General features: G+C 40.0%; 1 protein-coding gene across 3 annotated transcripts in view; it reads right to left on the bottom strand.

The window, feature by feature from the left end:
* Nucleotides 1-4,116: 4,116 nt before the first annotated feature.
* The window catches only part of LOC143018288 (deoxyribodipyrimidine photo-lyase-like), a 42,032-nt gene continuing 27,973 nt past the window's right edge, over nucleotides 4,117-18,175 (bottom strand). For all 3 annotated transcript variants that reach the window (XM_076173616.1, XM_076173615.1, XM_076173617.1), the window contains exons 7-11: nucleotides 16,975-17,173; nucleotides 14,143-14,332; nucleotides 10,054-10,135; nucleotides 7,637-7,796; nucleotides 4,117-5,655 (exon numbers count right to left, since the gene is read on the bottom strand). In XM_076173616.1, coding sequence (XP_076029731.1) covers nucleotides 5,486-5,655; nucleotides 7,637-7,796; nucleotides 10,054-10,135; nucleotides 14,143-14,332; nucleotides 16,975-17,173 — 801 coding nt within the window. In that variant the 3' untranslated portion in view covers nucleotides 4,117-5,485. The remainder of the gene's footprint in view (nucleotides 5,656-7,636; nucleotides 7,797-10,053; nucleotides 10,136-14,142; nucleotides 14,333-16,974; nucleotides 17,174-18,175) is intronic.

Below are 18,175 nucleotides of genomic sequence, written 5' to 3' on the forward strand. Positions count from 1 at the left end.
TGCAAGTGGTATGATAATTGTCTTTTTCAACTGTGCCCCACACATAATAGTCAATGTGGTTGTAATCAGGCAAGCTGAGGGGCCAGATGTTGGCACTGGTGAAGTCATAGAAGTTCTCAGACAGCCACTTCTGGTTTTTTTCCGGAGGTGTGACATGGAGCTGAGTCCTGTTGCCACACGTATGGTCTTCCCGCAACCACCCTCTCCACCCAGCATTTGACAACAGTGGACAGCTACTCAGTATAGCCATCTGAAGTGAGTCTGAGTCCCTCTTCAAAGATATGGGGCAGCACGATGTGACCCTCACTGGAAACACACCCAAAAACCATTACAGTTTGAGAGAACTTGGTCTTCATGAAGTGCAGGACTTTGTGTGAACTGTAGGCTAGCCACCTGTCTGAAAAGAACCAGAGCATCCCTGGCTCAACTGGGTATTTGACCTTGTTGAGTAGTTTCTTGGTTTTCGTAAGGCAGTTCTCTTGGGCCTTGGCAGTGAGTAGTTGGCCCTTGCACCTCTTGTATGAGGAGTAGCGAAGATCCTCATTCAGCGCTTTCTTCATAGTCACTACTCTGATGCCCGTCTCTCTCACCAAGGTCAGCATTGCCTTGCCTGGATCTTGCTGCACTTCTTCTTCTTTTTTTCAGCTCCTCGACAAATTTCGTTGTGTGGACAGAGTCAGAACATCTGCTATGATCCTTCCTGCTAGCCACTGCTTCCACATCTCCATTGCAATTCTCCAGCTCACATCTCATGGCCTTCACAATATTCAAGGAGCACTAAGCCGCAGCTAAGATTTCCAATTTTTTTTTTTAATCCAGCATGAATCATCATACATACATATACCAAGGCTTTTTCCCCTTTACAAGGGGGGTAGCCAAAAAGGAAAAGGCATAAAATCATTCCCACCCATTCCATCCCTGAATACACTCCACACCCCTCCACCCTCCCTCTTATCTTAGCAACTCCTGGATGAAGGATCATCCCTGCACCTTGTCCACTGCGCTAGGTCAGAAGCAGTGTCGCAAGACACAGCACATCCACAGCAAGGCCGCTTCATTAAATCGGCGACCCCCCCTCTACGTCCCCCCATGCATAAAAGGAGAAGACGGGGAGAAATCCCTTCGGGCTGCGTCAAATTTTGCTCACACATACTACCTCATCCCCCATCCCCCCCGTCCATTCCACCTCATGCATCACAACATCATCCATTCTCCATTCACCTCTGTCTTCTGTCCTCTTCCGTCCTTCCTCAACAGACATTCCCCTTCCCCAAAGCCCCCTTCAGCCCATCCATCCACCTCATCCTAGGACATCCCCTCATGTTCACTCCCTCCACATCTGCCTTCCACACCTCTTTTACTAGTCTTTCTTCACTCATTCTTTCCATGTGTCCAAACCATCCTAATACTCTCTCATCAACCCTATCTCCCAACTCCCTTTCCACCCCCGTTCTTCTCCTCACCTCCTCATTTCTCACTCTATCTAGCCTAGTAACCCCCATCATACTTCTCAGACACCTCATTTCAAACACATTCAAACTCCTTCTTCTCTTCCTCTCTTATGTTCCATGTTTCTGCCCCATACAGTGCTGTTGGCAAAATCACTCCTTCATACAGTCTCTTCTTAACATCATTCCTCAAATGTCTATTCCTCATTACACTCTTCAATCCACCAAGGTATTTACTCGCTTCTCTCAATCTATATTCTACCTCCACCTTTTCCTGCCACCTCAAGTATCTAAAACTATCCACTTCCTCCAGTCGCTCTCCCTTAATGTTCACTTCCAGTCTACTGCCACTTTCACCTCTTGTACATCTCATCACCTTACTTTTACCTAAATCTATCTTTAGCTTTCTTCTATCACATACTCTCCCAAACTCTGCCACCAACTTCCTCAGTCCCTCCTCCGATCCTGCTACAAGCGCAGTGTCGTCAGCAAACAACAGCTGGCTCACCTCCCACTTTTCTCTATTTTCTTTAACCATCTCCAATCCCTGACCCACTACCCTTGCATTTACCTCTCGCACTACCCCATCCATGTACAAGTTGAACAGCCAGGGCGACATAACGCATCCCTGACGAAGTCCCACATTTACCTCGAACCACTCACTCTCTCCATTTCTAATCCTGACACAAGCTCTACTACTCTCATAAAAACTCTTGACAGCTCCTAGAAGCTTTCCTCCTATCCCATATATCTGCATAACCTCCCACAGTGCCTTTCTGTCTACCCTATCATAAGCCTTTTCCAGATCCATAAAAGCCCAAAAAGCATCCTTCCCCTTTCCTATAGCTTTCTCACATATTTGTCTTACCACAAAGATCTGATCTACACAACCTCTACCTGTCCTAAATCCACACTGTTCCTCACCAATTATTCCCTCTGTTCCTCTCCTAATCCTCTCAATCAAGATCCTCCCATAAGCCTTCCCAACTACACTTAACAAGCTAATCCCTCTGAAACTACTACATTCACACTTGTCCCTTTTTCCCTCGTAAAGTGGAACTATACAGGCACTCCTCCAGTCCTCTACCCTCTCTCCAGCAAACATTAAATAACCTCACCAGCCAGTCCACCATCACTGTACCTCCTTTTTTTAGACATTCTGCATGGCATCCATCCAGACCAGGTGCCTTACCTGCTTTCATCATCTTAACAACTGCCTTCACTTCATCCTTCCTTATTTCTCCTCCATTTTCCTCACTCATCACTCTCATTTTCTTAGCATTTCCCACTGCAACTATCTTTCCCTCCTTATCCTCCTTCACATTTAGCAACTCCCTAAAATATTCTGCCCATCTTCCCCTTACTGCCTTCTCTTCCATTATCATCTCTCCATCTGCACCTTTTACCTTTTCTTCTCTACTTGATTCGCCTCCTCTTCCTCTCTTAATTTCTTTCCAAAACATCTTTTTATTACTTTCAAAATTTTCTGTCATACTCTTAACCCACTTCACATCTGCTCTCCTCTTTGCCTCCTTTACCTTTTGCTTTACTTCTCTTTTCTTTTCTTTGTACCTCTCATATGACTCCCTCGTCCTATTTTGTAACCAATCTGTCAAAGCTCGCTTCTTCTCTTCTACAACCTTCTTTGTTTCCTCATCCCACCATTCACTACCCTTCCTTCTATTTCCTCCTGTCCTTCTTGTTCCACAAACCATCCTTGCACACTTTGTGACTCCCTCCTTGAACCATCCCCATTCCTCCTCCACACCTAGCTCTACTCTATCCTTCAGCTTCTTCTTGTACTCCTTCTCCTTTTCATTTAGAGTTCACTCTAAGCACCTCCCTACCTTTTGTCCCTTTCCTCTTTCTCCATCTATCCTCCACTCTCAACTTACCTTCCACCAAAAAATTATCTGATATTACCCCACCCTCTCCCTTTAGCACATGTACATCCTTAACTCTTCCTCTCATAGTCCTATTTACCACTACATAATCCATCAACACTCTACCACCCTCTCCCATGTGTACTTATGCTTGACTTTCTTCCGAAACACTGTATTTGCTATCATCAACTCTCTTTCTTGACACATTTCCACCATCAACTCTCCACTACGATTCTTTCCTGGAACTCCACATTTCCCAACCACTCCATCAATTGGACCATTTCATACCCTAGCATTAAGGTCTCCCAGTACTATTACATTGACATTTCTCCCTAAATCCTCTATGCACTCATTCAAATCTATCCAAAAGGCCTCCCTTTCTTCTACATTCTTCTCACTGCCAGGCCCATATGCACTTACAAAGACCCACATCTCCTTCCCCAGTTTCACCTTCATCCACATTATCCTTGAGGAAACCTCCTTCCACTCCATTACACGTTTACCTATCTCTTCACTTACTAGAATAGCCACCCCTTCCCTCCCTCGCCCTCTCTTCACTCCTGATAACCTCCCAATATTCCAGTGTTTTCCAGTCGTCCATGCTATCTCTCACACCCACCAATAGTACACAGAATCAGCTATCCGTTGCACTTTACCACTATTAAATCCTTCAAATGGTTCCAAAATGACATATCAAAAAATGATCAAATTTATCCCAAACACCCTGATATATATATATATATATATAAAAGTTGCAAGGGGATGAAATAAATACAGAGAACAGTTGGAGTTTTTATTCTCTAATATTTTGTTCTTACATGGACTTCCTAAGAATTAAACACAAAAGGCCCTTCTCATGGACGTGTTCATCAAATGCTGGGATATCTTACCTACTCATGTAAATGTGAGATTTCATGCATGATGAAGTCGTGTTGGGCAAGGTCTGATAGTACTGTATACAGTATATATATACATACACATACACACATGTGTATATATATATATATAAGTTGCAAGGTGATGAAATAAATACAGAGAACAGTTGGAGTCTTTATTCTCTAATGTTTTGTCCCTACATAGACTTCCTAATTATTAAACACAAAAGGCCCTTCACCCCTTATAAGAAGGGTGGCAAGTCAAACTACATGTCTACTTCATACACACTAAAACCTGATTAACAATCTTCCCACCTCAACATGTTATCCTTGTTCCATGCCAAACTGCTGGGGTCAAACAAAATGCATCAAGCTATTGTTTCCACAGCAGGACCTAACAGTTACACCTAGGTCATTCCCACTGTTTTATTACATAACAACCTGTCCTCTCATCCACTTAAAACAATTGAGGGACCTGAGGTGAATATACTTTTGGGCCAATTTGTTTCTTTATACATTCACTCTTACTTTGCTATTCTTCAGGTACTCCTTGTGCATCCTGGGGCCCCTTCACCTCATTTTTGGTCTTCTCAAATTTATGCTGACCATTTCTGGTATCCAAAACTTTCTGCTTGTCCTTCTTCACTTATTCTTTCCATATGTCTGAACCACTTCAGCATTCTTTAATCTATCCTATCCAACAGCTGTCTTTCCAACTCCATTTTTTCTGTCACCTCTCATTTTTCACTCTATCCAGTCTTGAATCACCTATGATAATGTTTGAGGAATAAGAGACAGGACCTCATGAATGTAGCCTTCTTTACAATGTTCTACGATTAGGTGAACAAATACAATTATGTAAATAAATACATAAGGTCATAGAAACAAATTGAGAAACACCCATGTTTACAGGATATCAAAAGACAGAATTTTTCATACAATTATGTCAACTCATGGAATTCCCTTTAGCCCAAGCTAAAGTCATAAACATACTTAAAGCTAGGAATGATGGATTCAGTAAATTAGATGAAACCCCATAAACATGGCTTCTTTTGTGTATATTACAATTAGAAATGTACACACAAATATCTAGGTGTCTGATTCTAATTGAATAGGTTTGTCACAAACTATATAATGAGAACCCTTTATTACAACATTTGTAACATGTACATGAAGAAAGATAATCTGAAAACAGATTTCACATACTTCATATTAATTTCTTTGTTTATGAATATTTTTTTTCAGAGATTCTATGGTCATATGCAGCTGCCGTTGAATCTTATTTTGAGGACTTATTGTATATGTGCTTCTTGCCCCCGTAGAATGCAACAAAGGCACTGATGTTGAATTTGCGCTTACATCCATCATAGTTCATGAAACGAATTTTGCCAAAAATGTCTCGCTCAGCCCATCCCTGGTCATGGATTCCACAGATGGACCACATACATCCTGATAAAAATATGAATTCATATAAGTTCATATTACTATTTAACCAATTGCATATATATATATATATATATATATATATATATATATATATATATATATATATATATATACATACATACATATACCAAAAGTTTTTTCCCCCTTACAAGGAAGCTCGTTGCCTGAGCGGGGCATTGTTACTAGCGGTGAAGGTCGAGGTGAGGGTGGTTCGAATCACTCCTCCCTTTCCTGCCACATTTGCACCCAAGTATCTAAAACTATCCACTTCCTCAAGTCTTTCACCCCTAATGCTCACTTCCAGCCTGCTGTCACTCTCTCCCCTTGTACATCTCATCACCTTACTTTTGCCCACATTTATCTTTAGCTACCTTCTTTCACACACCTTCTCAAACTCTGTCACTAAATTCCTCAATCCCTCTTCTGATCCTGCTACAAGTGCAGTGTTGTCAGCAAACAACATCTGGCTTATCTCCCACTTTTCTCCATCTTCTTTAACCATCTCCAACCCCTGACCCACTACCTTTGCATTCACCTCTTGCACCACCCCATCCATGTATAGATTGAATAGCCAGGGCGACATAACACATCCCTGACAGAGTCCCAAATTTACCTCAAACCATTCACTCTCTCCATTTCTAATCCTAACACAAGCTCTACTACTCTCGTAAAAAACTCTTGACTGCTCTTAACAGCTTTCCTCCTATCCCATATATCTGCAATACCTCCCACAGTGCCTTTCTGTCTACCCTGTCATAAGCCTTTTCCAGATCCATAAAGGCCCAAAAAAACATCCTTACCTTTTCCTATAGCTTTCTCACATATCTGTCTTACCACAAAAATCTGATCTATACAACCCCTACCTGTCCTAAAACCACATTGTTCCTCGCCAATTACTCCCTCTGTTCCAATATATATTTATTTACCTAGTAGTATCTACCTAGTTGTATGTATGTATATTATATAAAACAATGTCCCATGTCCCTTTCCCCCTCACACAGGAGGTGAAGTTTGGTTTAACATCACAAACTTCCCCCCTACCGGAAGGCTAGGACGGTGCCCCTCTGCAGAGGATTTTGTAGCGTGAAATTTAATGAACCATGCCCTTGGTTCAACTTTGCCAGTGGCAGGATTTGAACCACCATCCCCTCGACCTTTGCCACAAGTGACGACGCCCTAACTCGCTCAGCCAACGAGCTTCCTTCATACAGGAGGAGGTAGTCAAAACACACCCACGTTATATCATAACATTACTAATAATAATAATGATGTTAATAATAATAACAATAATGATAACAATAATATTAATAACAACAACTGTTGTCCTAGGTTTCACTGACTATAAACCAACAGCAGTCCTTGGGTCCTCCCACAGATATCTCCAGGAAGAAACTTTGTATTGTTGTCTATTAGGGTGTGTCTTAAATTTTAAATTTTCATTTTCATGGGTACAGTATTTCAGAATTGTTGTATGTGTATGAATTTGAGGAGAAATTGGTTGTGGCAGTGGGAAGAGACATGAAAATGACAGTGATGTGTTCCAGTGATTGATTTAAGTACATTAAGTCTAGGTGTGCATTTATTTTTTATGTTTGTGATGTGTTGTTTGAATGACACAGATGTATCGTATGTTATACCAAGAACTTTCAGTGTGTGTGTAGTATTAGAGTGTTGTTGATATAGAGATGAGGTATGTATTTTTGTTCTTTTATCCATTTGGCAAGAGTGTTGCTGTAGATTTGGCCGGGGCAAATTTGAGTCTGTTTGTAATGAACCATGTGTTGAGTGTATCATGATACAGCTGGTAAGAAAATTTTGAATTTCTGAGGTGTCTGGTGTGGGTATATCATGCATGTATAGATTAAAGAGTGTGGGGGGATAGAACTGAGCCCTGTGACTGGGTGGTGTGATGTTGTGATTGTTGGGTCTTTATTGGGTTTTAGGATGGTGGAAAAGGAGTTGGGAGATAAGGTTGTAAACTCACCTACATATCCATTGGGGTCAGTTCCATCTAAACTGTACTTGTCATTCAGGTACAAAGACACTTTAAGAGCATCTTCAGGTGATGCAGTCCACTCCAAAATCTTCTTGCACCAATACATGCGGAGGAAGCCATGTATTTTGCCTTCTTTTAACAGCTGAATCTATGGTGGTAACAACATAAGAAATCAAGTATTGTATGGGTAAAAAAAGACTCATGGCATATCTATATTCATACATTTGGCAAAGAGAAATTAAAGTAAATCTATAGGAAAATGTCTGGTGTAAAAAAAAAAAAAAAAAAGCAATTCTATTCAGTGGGAGGAGAGATTCAATTCAATCAACCCATTATACCAAGTTTCTCTTGCAGGAAGTGTTGCAGTTGCAAATTTCAAGCAGTTGCACTGAGAATCAAGATGGCAAGGAGAGGAAGATCCCCCTTAACCCTAACAGAAGGACAATGGACTCCACAAGACCTATCACAGACACCAAATGGACACAACCCTCCTCACCTCACTAGGAGGAAGGAGACTTACAGCTTCGAGGTAACTGGCAAGAGCCACTGGACAGGCCCATAGGTCACTCAGGGAAGAAATGCTGTGTTGCTGTCTAAGGAATGTTAGTGTGGGGGCATTGCAGGATGAGGTGTTCAAGGTTTGTATGGTGGTTGCATTTAAGGTAGTTTGGTTTGATGGCCAGATTTATTCTGTGATAATATGGTTTCAATGTTGGATAAGGTACATCTTATCACTTTACTTTTACCCACATTTATCTTCAACTTCCTGCTTTTGCACACTTTCCCAAACTCTGTAACTAACTTTCTTAATCCCTCCTCTGATCCTGCCACAAGCGAAGTGTTGTCAGCAAACAACAACTGGCTTCTCTCCCATTATTCTCAATTTTCTTTAACCATCTCCAATCCTTGGCTCATTACCTTGCGTTTACCTCTCGCACCACCCCATCCATGTATAAATTGAATAGCCAAGGCAACATAACACATCCCTGGTGAAGTCCCACCTTTACCTCAAACCACTCACTCTCTCCATTTCTGATTCTAACACAAGCTCTACTACTCTCATAAAAACTCTTGACTGCTCTTAACAGCTTTCCTCCTATCCCATATATCTGCAATACCTCCCACAGTGCCTTCCTGTCTACCTTGTCATAAGCCTTTTCCAAATCCATAAAGGCCCAAAAAACATCCTTACCTTTTCCTAAAGCTTTCTCACATATCTGTCTTACCACAAAAATCTGATCCACGCAACCCCTACCTGTCCTAAACCCAAACTGTTCCTCACCAATTACTTCCTGTTCCTCTCTTAATCCTCTCAATCAAAACCCTCCCATAAGCCTTCTGAACTACACTCAACAAACTGATCCCTCTAAAACTACTACACTCACACTTGTCCCCCTTTCCCTTGTAAAGTGGAACTATACAGGCACTCCTCCAGTCCTCCGGCACTCTACCCTCTTTTAAACAAACATTAAACAACCTCACCAGTCAGTCCACCATCACTGTACCTCCCTTTTTTTTTTAGACATTCTGCATGACACCCATCCAACCCAGGTGCCTCACCTGCTCTCATCATCTTAACAACTGCCTTCACTTCATCTTTCCTCATTTCTCTTCCATTTTCCTCACTCATCACCCTCATTTTCTTAGTACTTCCCACTGCAACTACCTTTCCCTCTCTATCCTCCTTCACATTTAGCAACTCCCTAAATTACTCTGCTCATCTTCCTCTTGCTGGTGTCTCCTCCATTATCATCTTTCCATCTGTACCTTTTACTGTTTCTTCTCTACTTGATTCTCCTCCTCTTCCTCTCTTAATTTCTTTCCAAAACATCTTTTTATTACTTTCAAAATTTTCTGTCATACTCTTACCCCATTTCACATCTGCTCTCCTCTTTGCCTCCTTTATCTTATGCTTTACTTCTCTTTTCTTTTCTTTGTACCTCTCATATGATTCTCTCATCCTATTTTGTAACCAATCTGTGAATGCTTGCTTTTTCTCTTCTACAACCTTCTTTGCTTCCTCATCCCACCACTCACTACCCTTCCTTCTATTTCCTCCCGTCCTCCTTGTTCCACAAACCATCTTTGCACACCATGTGACTCCCTCCTTGAACCATCCCCATTCTTCCTCCATTCCTAGTTCTACTCTATTCTTCACTACCTCCCGCTCCTCCCTTAGTTTCTTCTTGTACTCCTTCTCCTTTTCTTTCTTATTTAAGCAATTTACTTAAAGCACCTCCCTATCTTCTGTCCTTTTCCTCCACTCTCAACTTACCTTCCACCAAAAAATGATCTAACTAATGGTCTGTAGTTAAATTTCTAGTTTCTATTTCTATGAGTGCCTGACAGAATTAAATGTAGAATCTCATAATTTTTTGCAAAACTTCATATCTGCTGTCTCCTACCTGAGCTGAATTCCAGAGGTCATCATGAGTCCTTGCCTCTTCAAACTCCTGTGTAGAATAAACAAAATGTCTTTTGTCCTTCCTGAAAAAGGATACAAAACACTATATATATTCTGAAAAATATCACAATTTAGACTGTAAGTGTACATACTTAACCACTGGAGAAAATACATAAGAGCTTCATACTTTTGATACTTAGAAAACTGCAAATCTATAAATCTTCCTAGGGTTGAGAAGATAAAGTTGGAAAAGGTTTTGGATTATTGGAGTTCACGTCCACCTGGTAAAAATCCAAAGGCTCAAACTAAATCTAACACATATATCTGCATACACATGACATGAAAAACATAGAATTATACTCCACAAATGAAGGTGTCAGCACAACCTTAGTGATCTAATTAGCCATTTTTTAATTTTATAATTCAATCTACAACTCCAGTAAAGTAAAGAGTGAAGGACGGGTCATACATGTGTCATGTATGATCATGTATGATATATCTTGTATGTCCTGATATACTTTGAGTGGATTATTGTCAAAACTCTATGTCAGAAGAATGACATGAAATTGGTTAGGATATAGTGAAATTACACTAAAATAAGACAGTTAGCTGCAGGTATATCCAAGAAAAGAAAAGAAAAAATAGATAAACAAAAAAGGCGCAAAGCCGTGGCAAGACCCAAGGACATGAAGCAAAGGGACGCATGACTCTCTGCACCAATGCCAGGTCAAAAGGTCAGGTACAAGAATGGCACCTGGTTGCACCTAGAAGTAGTGCTAGTACAATTTTGACTGTGTGCCGAATGGGAAAAAGATAGGTAGCTGATAAATACTTGTATGCGGGTCACCATACATGGAGTAAAATCTAGGTGGGGCAATGTTACTAGTGGGGTCCTACAGGGCTCGGGTTTGGGTCCTTAGTTGTTCATCATGTACATAAACAACTTAGATGGGATAAATAGTGATGTTGGTAAGTTTGCGGACGACACTAAAATAGGACGCCTAATTAGGTCAGGAGATGATGCAGAGATTCTGCAGGATGATCTTAACAAATTGTTCACATAGTCGGCGAAATGGCAAATGAACTTCAATATGTCTAAGTGTAGCGTGTTAAACATAGGGCTACACAACTCCAAAAATAGATACAGCTTAGATAACACGCTTTTAGAGAAAACTGAGTGCGAAAGAGATTTGGGAGTTCTAGCGAATCTGGACCTTAAAACTAGGATACAGTGCATTAGCGCCGGGAATAAAGCTAACAGAGCATTAGGTTTCATTGCTAGAATGGTAACGAATAGAAGTGCAGGGGTAATTACTAAACTCTATCTGGCGATAGTTAGACCCATCCTTGACTATGCGGTACAGTTTTGGTCTCCGTCCTACAGAATGGACATCAATTCACTAGAATCAGTACAGAGAAGAATGACCAAAATGATACATGGACTCAGAAATTTGCCTTACGAAGAGAGGCTTAGGCACCTTAACATACACTCTCTGGAAAGACGCAGAGTGCAGGGTGATCTAATAGAGGTGTTCAAGTGGATCAAAGGCTTTAACAAGGGTGATGCAAACAAGGTCATCATATTAAAACAAATGGGCAGGACTCGCAGTAATGGTTATAAACTGCACAAATTTAGATTTAAGAAGGAAATAGGCAAGAATTGGTTTACTAATAGGGTGGTCAACAAATAGAATAAACTTAGTAACCATGTAGTAAGCGCTGAAACTATCAGTTGCTTTAAGAAACGATTAGACAACTTTATGGATAGGGATGACAGGTGGTGATGGATACGGAACTGCCTAGTGTAGGCCTTATGGTCTCTTGCAGTCTCCTTCATTCTTATGTTCTTATGCCTTCCTTGTACAAAATAAAAAGTAAAGTCAATGTGTGAAGACAGGCAAATAGGAAAAATGTAGGTTAGATATATAGAAATTTTGGCATCTATGCCCTGCGGCACCTGCAAGTGCCCAATATTTAGAAGGTCGAGTGCCACTCAAAAATCTCCTTCTCCCTCTTGCACCCTCACACTCGTATTGCCCTCACTCAGATTTGTTCCTTTCATCTTTGTCACTTCTCACCACAAACATTACTGACGAGTTAAACACTACGTGAGGACGGAGCCTTTATTTGTGCGATGTTTCACTTATTACAGCTTTTTCAAGTCCTTGAAAAGACTGTAATAAGTGAACAGTCATACAAATAAAGGCTCTGTTCTCATATGGTGTTTAACTTGTCAGTCTTGTCGTCAACTGCTACTTTCATGAAAACAAACGTTGTAGGAGAGAGGCCAAACACAGCGTATGGGATCCAATGTATTTAACGTTTTGTCCAGCAGGGCTTCTTCAGAAATAACACAGTGGAGAAACATCTGACTCCTTATACAGCCTGAGCTTGCGGGGAGAAACAAACATAGCTCAGACTATATATGTTTCTCCACTGTTATTTCTGAAGAAGCCCTGCTGGGCGAAACGTTAAATGCATTGGATCCCATACGCTGCGTTTGGCCTCTCTCCTACAGTGCTGTTGCAGTCGTTGCTCCTAAAATAAACATTACTCCTCCACCCATTCTGTCTTCTCTGTCTATCCTCCATGAGGTGTATCTCTTGTTCTACGACTGCATATCAAAAACTTTTTGGAGTTTTGTCTCTACGAGACATAAAATATCAGGATTGCTTATCCTTAAATACAGATGCTCCTCAACTTACGTTTTAGTTAGGTTCCGAACGGCCGAACGTAACGTGAAAATGAACGTAAGTTGTTACTGTACTATACTTCCATAAATTCTATTACCGTATCTTATAAAACACCCCTAAATCATTAATTATAAACATAACATTGTAAAATAATAACATTAATTTCAAATAAATTAAATTCAAGCAACATAAATTGAGATGGTGGAGGAGGAGGGGGAGGAGGAGGAGGAGGCAAGGCACGTTCAGTCTGTCGTTTGTGCCATGTAAACAATGGACGCAGCGTCATGCGTAAGTATCGTTTGAATTACGGAGAGCGCGCTAAACTAAGAAATCCACTTTTTTTTTTTTTTTCCAGTCCAAACGTAAAATCGAAAAAACGTAAAACGAATGAACGTAAGTAGAGGAGCGTCTGTAGTCATTTATCTCCAACCTAGCCAATAGTCAACCATCAACATTAACATATGCTATTCTAAGTTTCCTTGTAGTGCTTCCTTTGCAATACTGCCTTCCTATTTTCTTAGAAACAATTTTCTTACCTTCTGATTGACAACTTGCCAAAAAACTGTTCTTTTCCTTCTTTGGACCTCCTATCATTTTTGGTTATGCCTTACTCTAAGTGTCTTTGCTTGTAACTCTTCATTAGCATCTTTCCTAATCCAAATATTTCCTAGCTTTTCATCTTGTGTTAACTTTCAAGACTTACTGATTACTTCTTTTGCTGTGGCTTGCAACTTGAACTTTATTTTCATTGGACATGTGTAATTTCTCTTACACTTGCCTAACCTATACATGCTAACAATCTGGTCTGTTACATCCAAATCCTTCCCTAGAGTTGTTGATGTAATTTCCCTAATCATTTGCATTTCTTGTTCTTGGTGTTGTCTATTCAAAACACATACAGTGAGACCTCTCATTAACAGACGTTAATTAGCTGTATTTGCGGTGTTTTTGCTGTGTTTTTTGGTGCTGTTGTTTAGTGCGTGCAATCACTATGCCAGCCAAAAACCACTCCAAAACACCGAAAACACAGCAAACACAGCTAATCAACATCCGTTAATGAGAGGTCTGACTGTATATACATTCTTTATTCATTCATTCCTATCTTTTGGACTTTTTCTTTCCTGCTAATCGAGTGTAACATCCATACAATGTTTCCTTCACTCCATCCATCTCTTTCTCAATAAATATTGAGGTATGTTGGTACATCATCCAGGAGGTGCCAAGATAAGAGGGAGGGAAGAGGGTGGAGGGGAATGGAGTATGTTAGGGATGGAATGTGTGGGAGTGGTTTTTATGCCTTTGTTTTTTGGCTACCTCCTTTATATGGTGGAAAGAGCCTTTGGTATATGTATGTATATATATTATGAAGCTGTCATTGTACTGATACATCTACTTACTTGTGATCATTCAGAGTTGTTCTTGCCCAGCTATAGGCTCCATCTAGGGTGTCATAGTTTTCCTGATAGAAACAGAAGTTGTCAGATAGCTCTCTCCTTACCACTGCCTCTTCTATAAAAGTTTCTACTCCCTGGCTGTGCTTCTTGTAAGTTTTGACCTCCAGCACACATCTCTGGGCTGAAATCTGACCTGTACATTGAAGTAGCCATAACAATTTTAAGATGATAAGGATAACAATTTCCAACTATAATTCTTCCAACAGGGGGGAGTTTGTGACGTTAAACCAATTCTTCCTGTAGTTGCTACACATATTCTAGATAGATTGACTGAGAACAAGAAAATCTGTCTACATAATGAAGTAATGTTTTAAAAACAAACAATACCAGGAGGTAGGAATTTTATTATGAAGGCAATAAGAAACTGAATGTAGAACATTTGCAGGTGTAGAAATCAGACACAGCATATCCACAGCAAGGCCACTTCACTTGATCAGCTAACCCCCATCTCCATCCCCTCGTACAGAAAAAGAGAAGACAGAGAGAATTTTTTTTTTGGGGCTGCATCAAAATATCATTCAAACCTGACACATGAATAAAGACTGACTGAACTGGAATTGCCAACCCTGGAACAAAGAAGAGAACGAGAGGACCTACTAACCATCTACAGAATTATGAAAGGAAAAGAACGCCTTGATAGAGAGGACTTATTAAAGTGGGACAGAGGAAAAACAAGAGGTCATGCAATGAAACTCAAAAAGGATAACTACAGAAGAGACCTGAAAAAGAACAGCTTCCCACACAGAGTGATAGATATATGGAACAAATTGGATGAAAAAATAGTGTGTGCAAACACAAGATTTTAAAAACAAACTTGATTTTGCGAGATACAAACACGGGTCACCATAATCATAGCTCCCCTTCCCGTATAATACAACTAGGTAAATAAATAACCACTTCCTACCCTCCCTATCCCCTGACCCATCTTCCTTGCATCACAGTATCATCTATACACAGCCCTTCTTCACTCACTCTTATCTCCTGTACTTTCTCTTGCTCAAGAGGCCTTCCCTTGTTAGGAGTAGAATGGGTGGGAGTGAAATGGCTGGGAGTGAATATGTACAAGAACTAATTGTGAAATTGCATCACCAAAACAAACTCTCAATTAGAGTTATTGCTGAGACCGTCAAATGTCTCAAAAGTGTAGTGAATGACATTTTGAAGAAGTATGACAAAACTGGTACATGTACAACAGGAAAATACACTGGTAGGCAAAGAAAAAGTACAGTAAAGCAAGACTGAGCCATTTGCTGTATCATGAGGAAAGATCCCTTTTCAACAGCAGCAACAGTTTCCTGTGAGGTCAGTGAGACTATAGCAGTCAACGTGTCTATGCAAACTGTGTCATGTCATCTTAAGGATGAAGATTTGCATGCTCGCACACCTTCAGTCAAACCACTGATAAGTGTAAAGAACAGAAAAAAACATCTAAGATTCACAACAGAGCACGTTGTATGGTCAAGGGATCAGTGGATCTTAGTCCACTTTAGTGATGAATCAAAGTTTAATTTGTTTGGCTCGGATGGCAAAAGATTTGTTTATTGCAAGACAAGTGACAAATTATCTACAAAATTATATCAAGAGCAGTGTAAAGTTTGGTGGTGGGAGTGTCAGGTTTGGGGTATAATTTCAGCAGAGGGCAATGGGCCACTTACTCGCTTGCAGAGCAAAGTGAATGCGCGGGTGTACAAGGAAAAACTGCACCAACATGTAGTGCCTTATCTGCGTGCTGCTGCTTCTCAACTTGCAATATTCATGCAGGATAATGCTCCCTGCCACATGGCAAAGCTGGTGAAGTCATTTTTAACTGACCAATAAATCAAGGTTCTTGGCTGGCCTGCACAGAGCCTAGACCTGAATCCTATTGAAAATGCCTGCAAGATACTCAATGAAAGAGCAAAAGCAAGAAACCCTAGAACAGTACAGGAACTTTGGGATATTCTTCAAGATGAATGGTGCCAGATGTCTATTAAAGAGTGCCATACATTAGTTCATTTCTATGGCAAGAGATGTCAGGTTGTTATCGATAACAAAGGTCATAACACTAAATACTAATAATGTAACTTTCAAATGTGTTAAGAAATGTTCATTTTGTCATTATCTCATTGTATGTATGGTACCTATTTTCTTAGTGCCTGGATCATTTTGGGCAGATAATTTTTAAGATTGCATTGCAAATATACCGGTACTAATAACTTTCAGTGTACATTTTCTTATTCTTTCAAATTGTGTCTAGAGGTAACTGATCCTTGTAGGTTATGATGTTCCCATTTTTTCAAATCTGGTCTTAACTTTCAAGGATGATATTAGTATCTTTAATACGAAATTACAATTATCCAGAACATTTTGGACACTAGTGTATAATAACTGACATGACCTAAAGTTGTTCCTACTTATCTCTTTTATTTTTGCATGTGGAGCCAAGGAGGGAGGATTACCATGTAAATGATGTTGCTGGCCCTGCTGTAGATATGTTGTCTTGGTGCATTGCATATGACCTTAGCAGAAGACAGGACACTTTGTCCGAAAGGAGCTAAGATGAAGGGATACAAATGGGTGAAGGATGGGGGTGGAATGGGTGCATGCCTTGATTGGCTACCTAGGCCAAGTTTGCATTTGTGTTGAAGATTTATGATAGACAAGAGACACAGCATACCTTACAGTGAATTGGTACTCCAATAAATCTGTATCTATTATTCCAGCCATTCTGTGTACTTGTATACTATATAGAGAATAAAACTATTGGCATTTTCTGGATTATCTATGAACACTTACCAAAATGTAGCCATGGAGAAAGGTTGCTTAAAGAAGGACTGTTCGGGTCATTCCTTTTGTCAGCATAATATTTCAGGCGTTTGCGACAAAACTGATCTAAAGTTTGAATTCCTGCTCTGGTTCCTGGGGTGGCCCACTTTACAGGTTCAACGTCCATGTCCACTTCTAGAGATTTTTCCGCTGTTTCCCAGTCAACTTCCTGCAAAAACACATTATATAGGTAATATGGTACCTTCTTGTCACAATTTGGTGTGTTGTTGTTTACTTACTGCACCAAACCTGACCATGATTTGAACAGTTCTATCAATCTAATTGCCAGCGTGTTTTTGCCTTTAATCAGGAAAATTTCTTTCTTACACTGGATAAAGGTGAAATGCAAAATATATAATTATTCACAAAATATACAAGGATAACTTATATTGCAAGACAATACCTATATGTCTTTATGCTTACCCTTGAGTTTATGATTTATTCAGTCTGTACTGGTATTTATTTACCTAGTTTACCTAGTTGTATTACACAGGAAGGGAGCTATGCTTGTAGTGACCCGTCTTTGTATCTTTCAGCATCAAGCTTTTTCTTAAAATCTTGAATAGTATTTGCACACACTGTTTCTTTATCTAGTTATTCCATATATCCAGCACTCTGTGTGGGAAGCTATTCTTTTTCTGATCTCTTCTATAGTTATCCTTTTTGAGTTTCTTTTCATGACCTCTTGTTTTTCCATTATCATTTTTTAGTAAATCATTCTAATAATTTACCTGCGATGCCACCTATTGATTCTAATTTTCTTATTAATTTCTTGAGTGGTACTTTGTCAAATGCCTTTTGTAAGTCTAGATAGGCACAGTCTGCCAATCCATCCCTCTCATCTATTATATCTATTAGTCTCGAGTAGAAGCAGATTAGGTTTGTTGTACATGATCTTGTGTGTCCATGGTGAAATGTGGTACATATGGGTAAGCTTCAACAGATACCTATTGTGTGATCTGACCCTTGGTCAGAATGGGTGACCTCACGGCCACCTGTACAAGCGATACCTTGCAAAGCCAACCAAGAATATTCCCAAATCACAGCTTTTACAAGTTATTCATTGCATCAATAGGATAATGTTTCTTCCTGTACATATGTATTTTCTCCCTATATATATGCATTTATGTATTATATTGGGCGCTCACACTCAGTTCTATACTGTACATAA

The sequence above is a fragment of the Oratosquilla oratoria genome, chromosome 34 (genome assembly GCF_046742065.1).
Source record: "Oratosquilla oratoria isolate Oo_2021 chromosome 34, ASM4674206v1, whole genome shotgun sequence".
NCBI classification, from domain to species: domain Eukaryota; kingdom Metazoa; phylum Arthropoda; class Malacostraca; order Stomatopoda; family Squillidae; genus Oratosquilla; species Oratosquilla oratoria.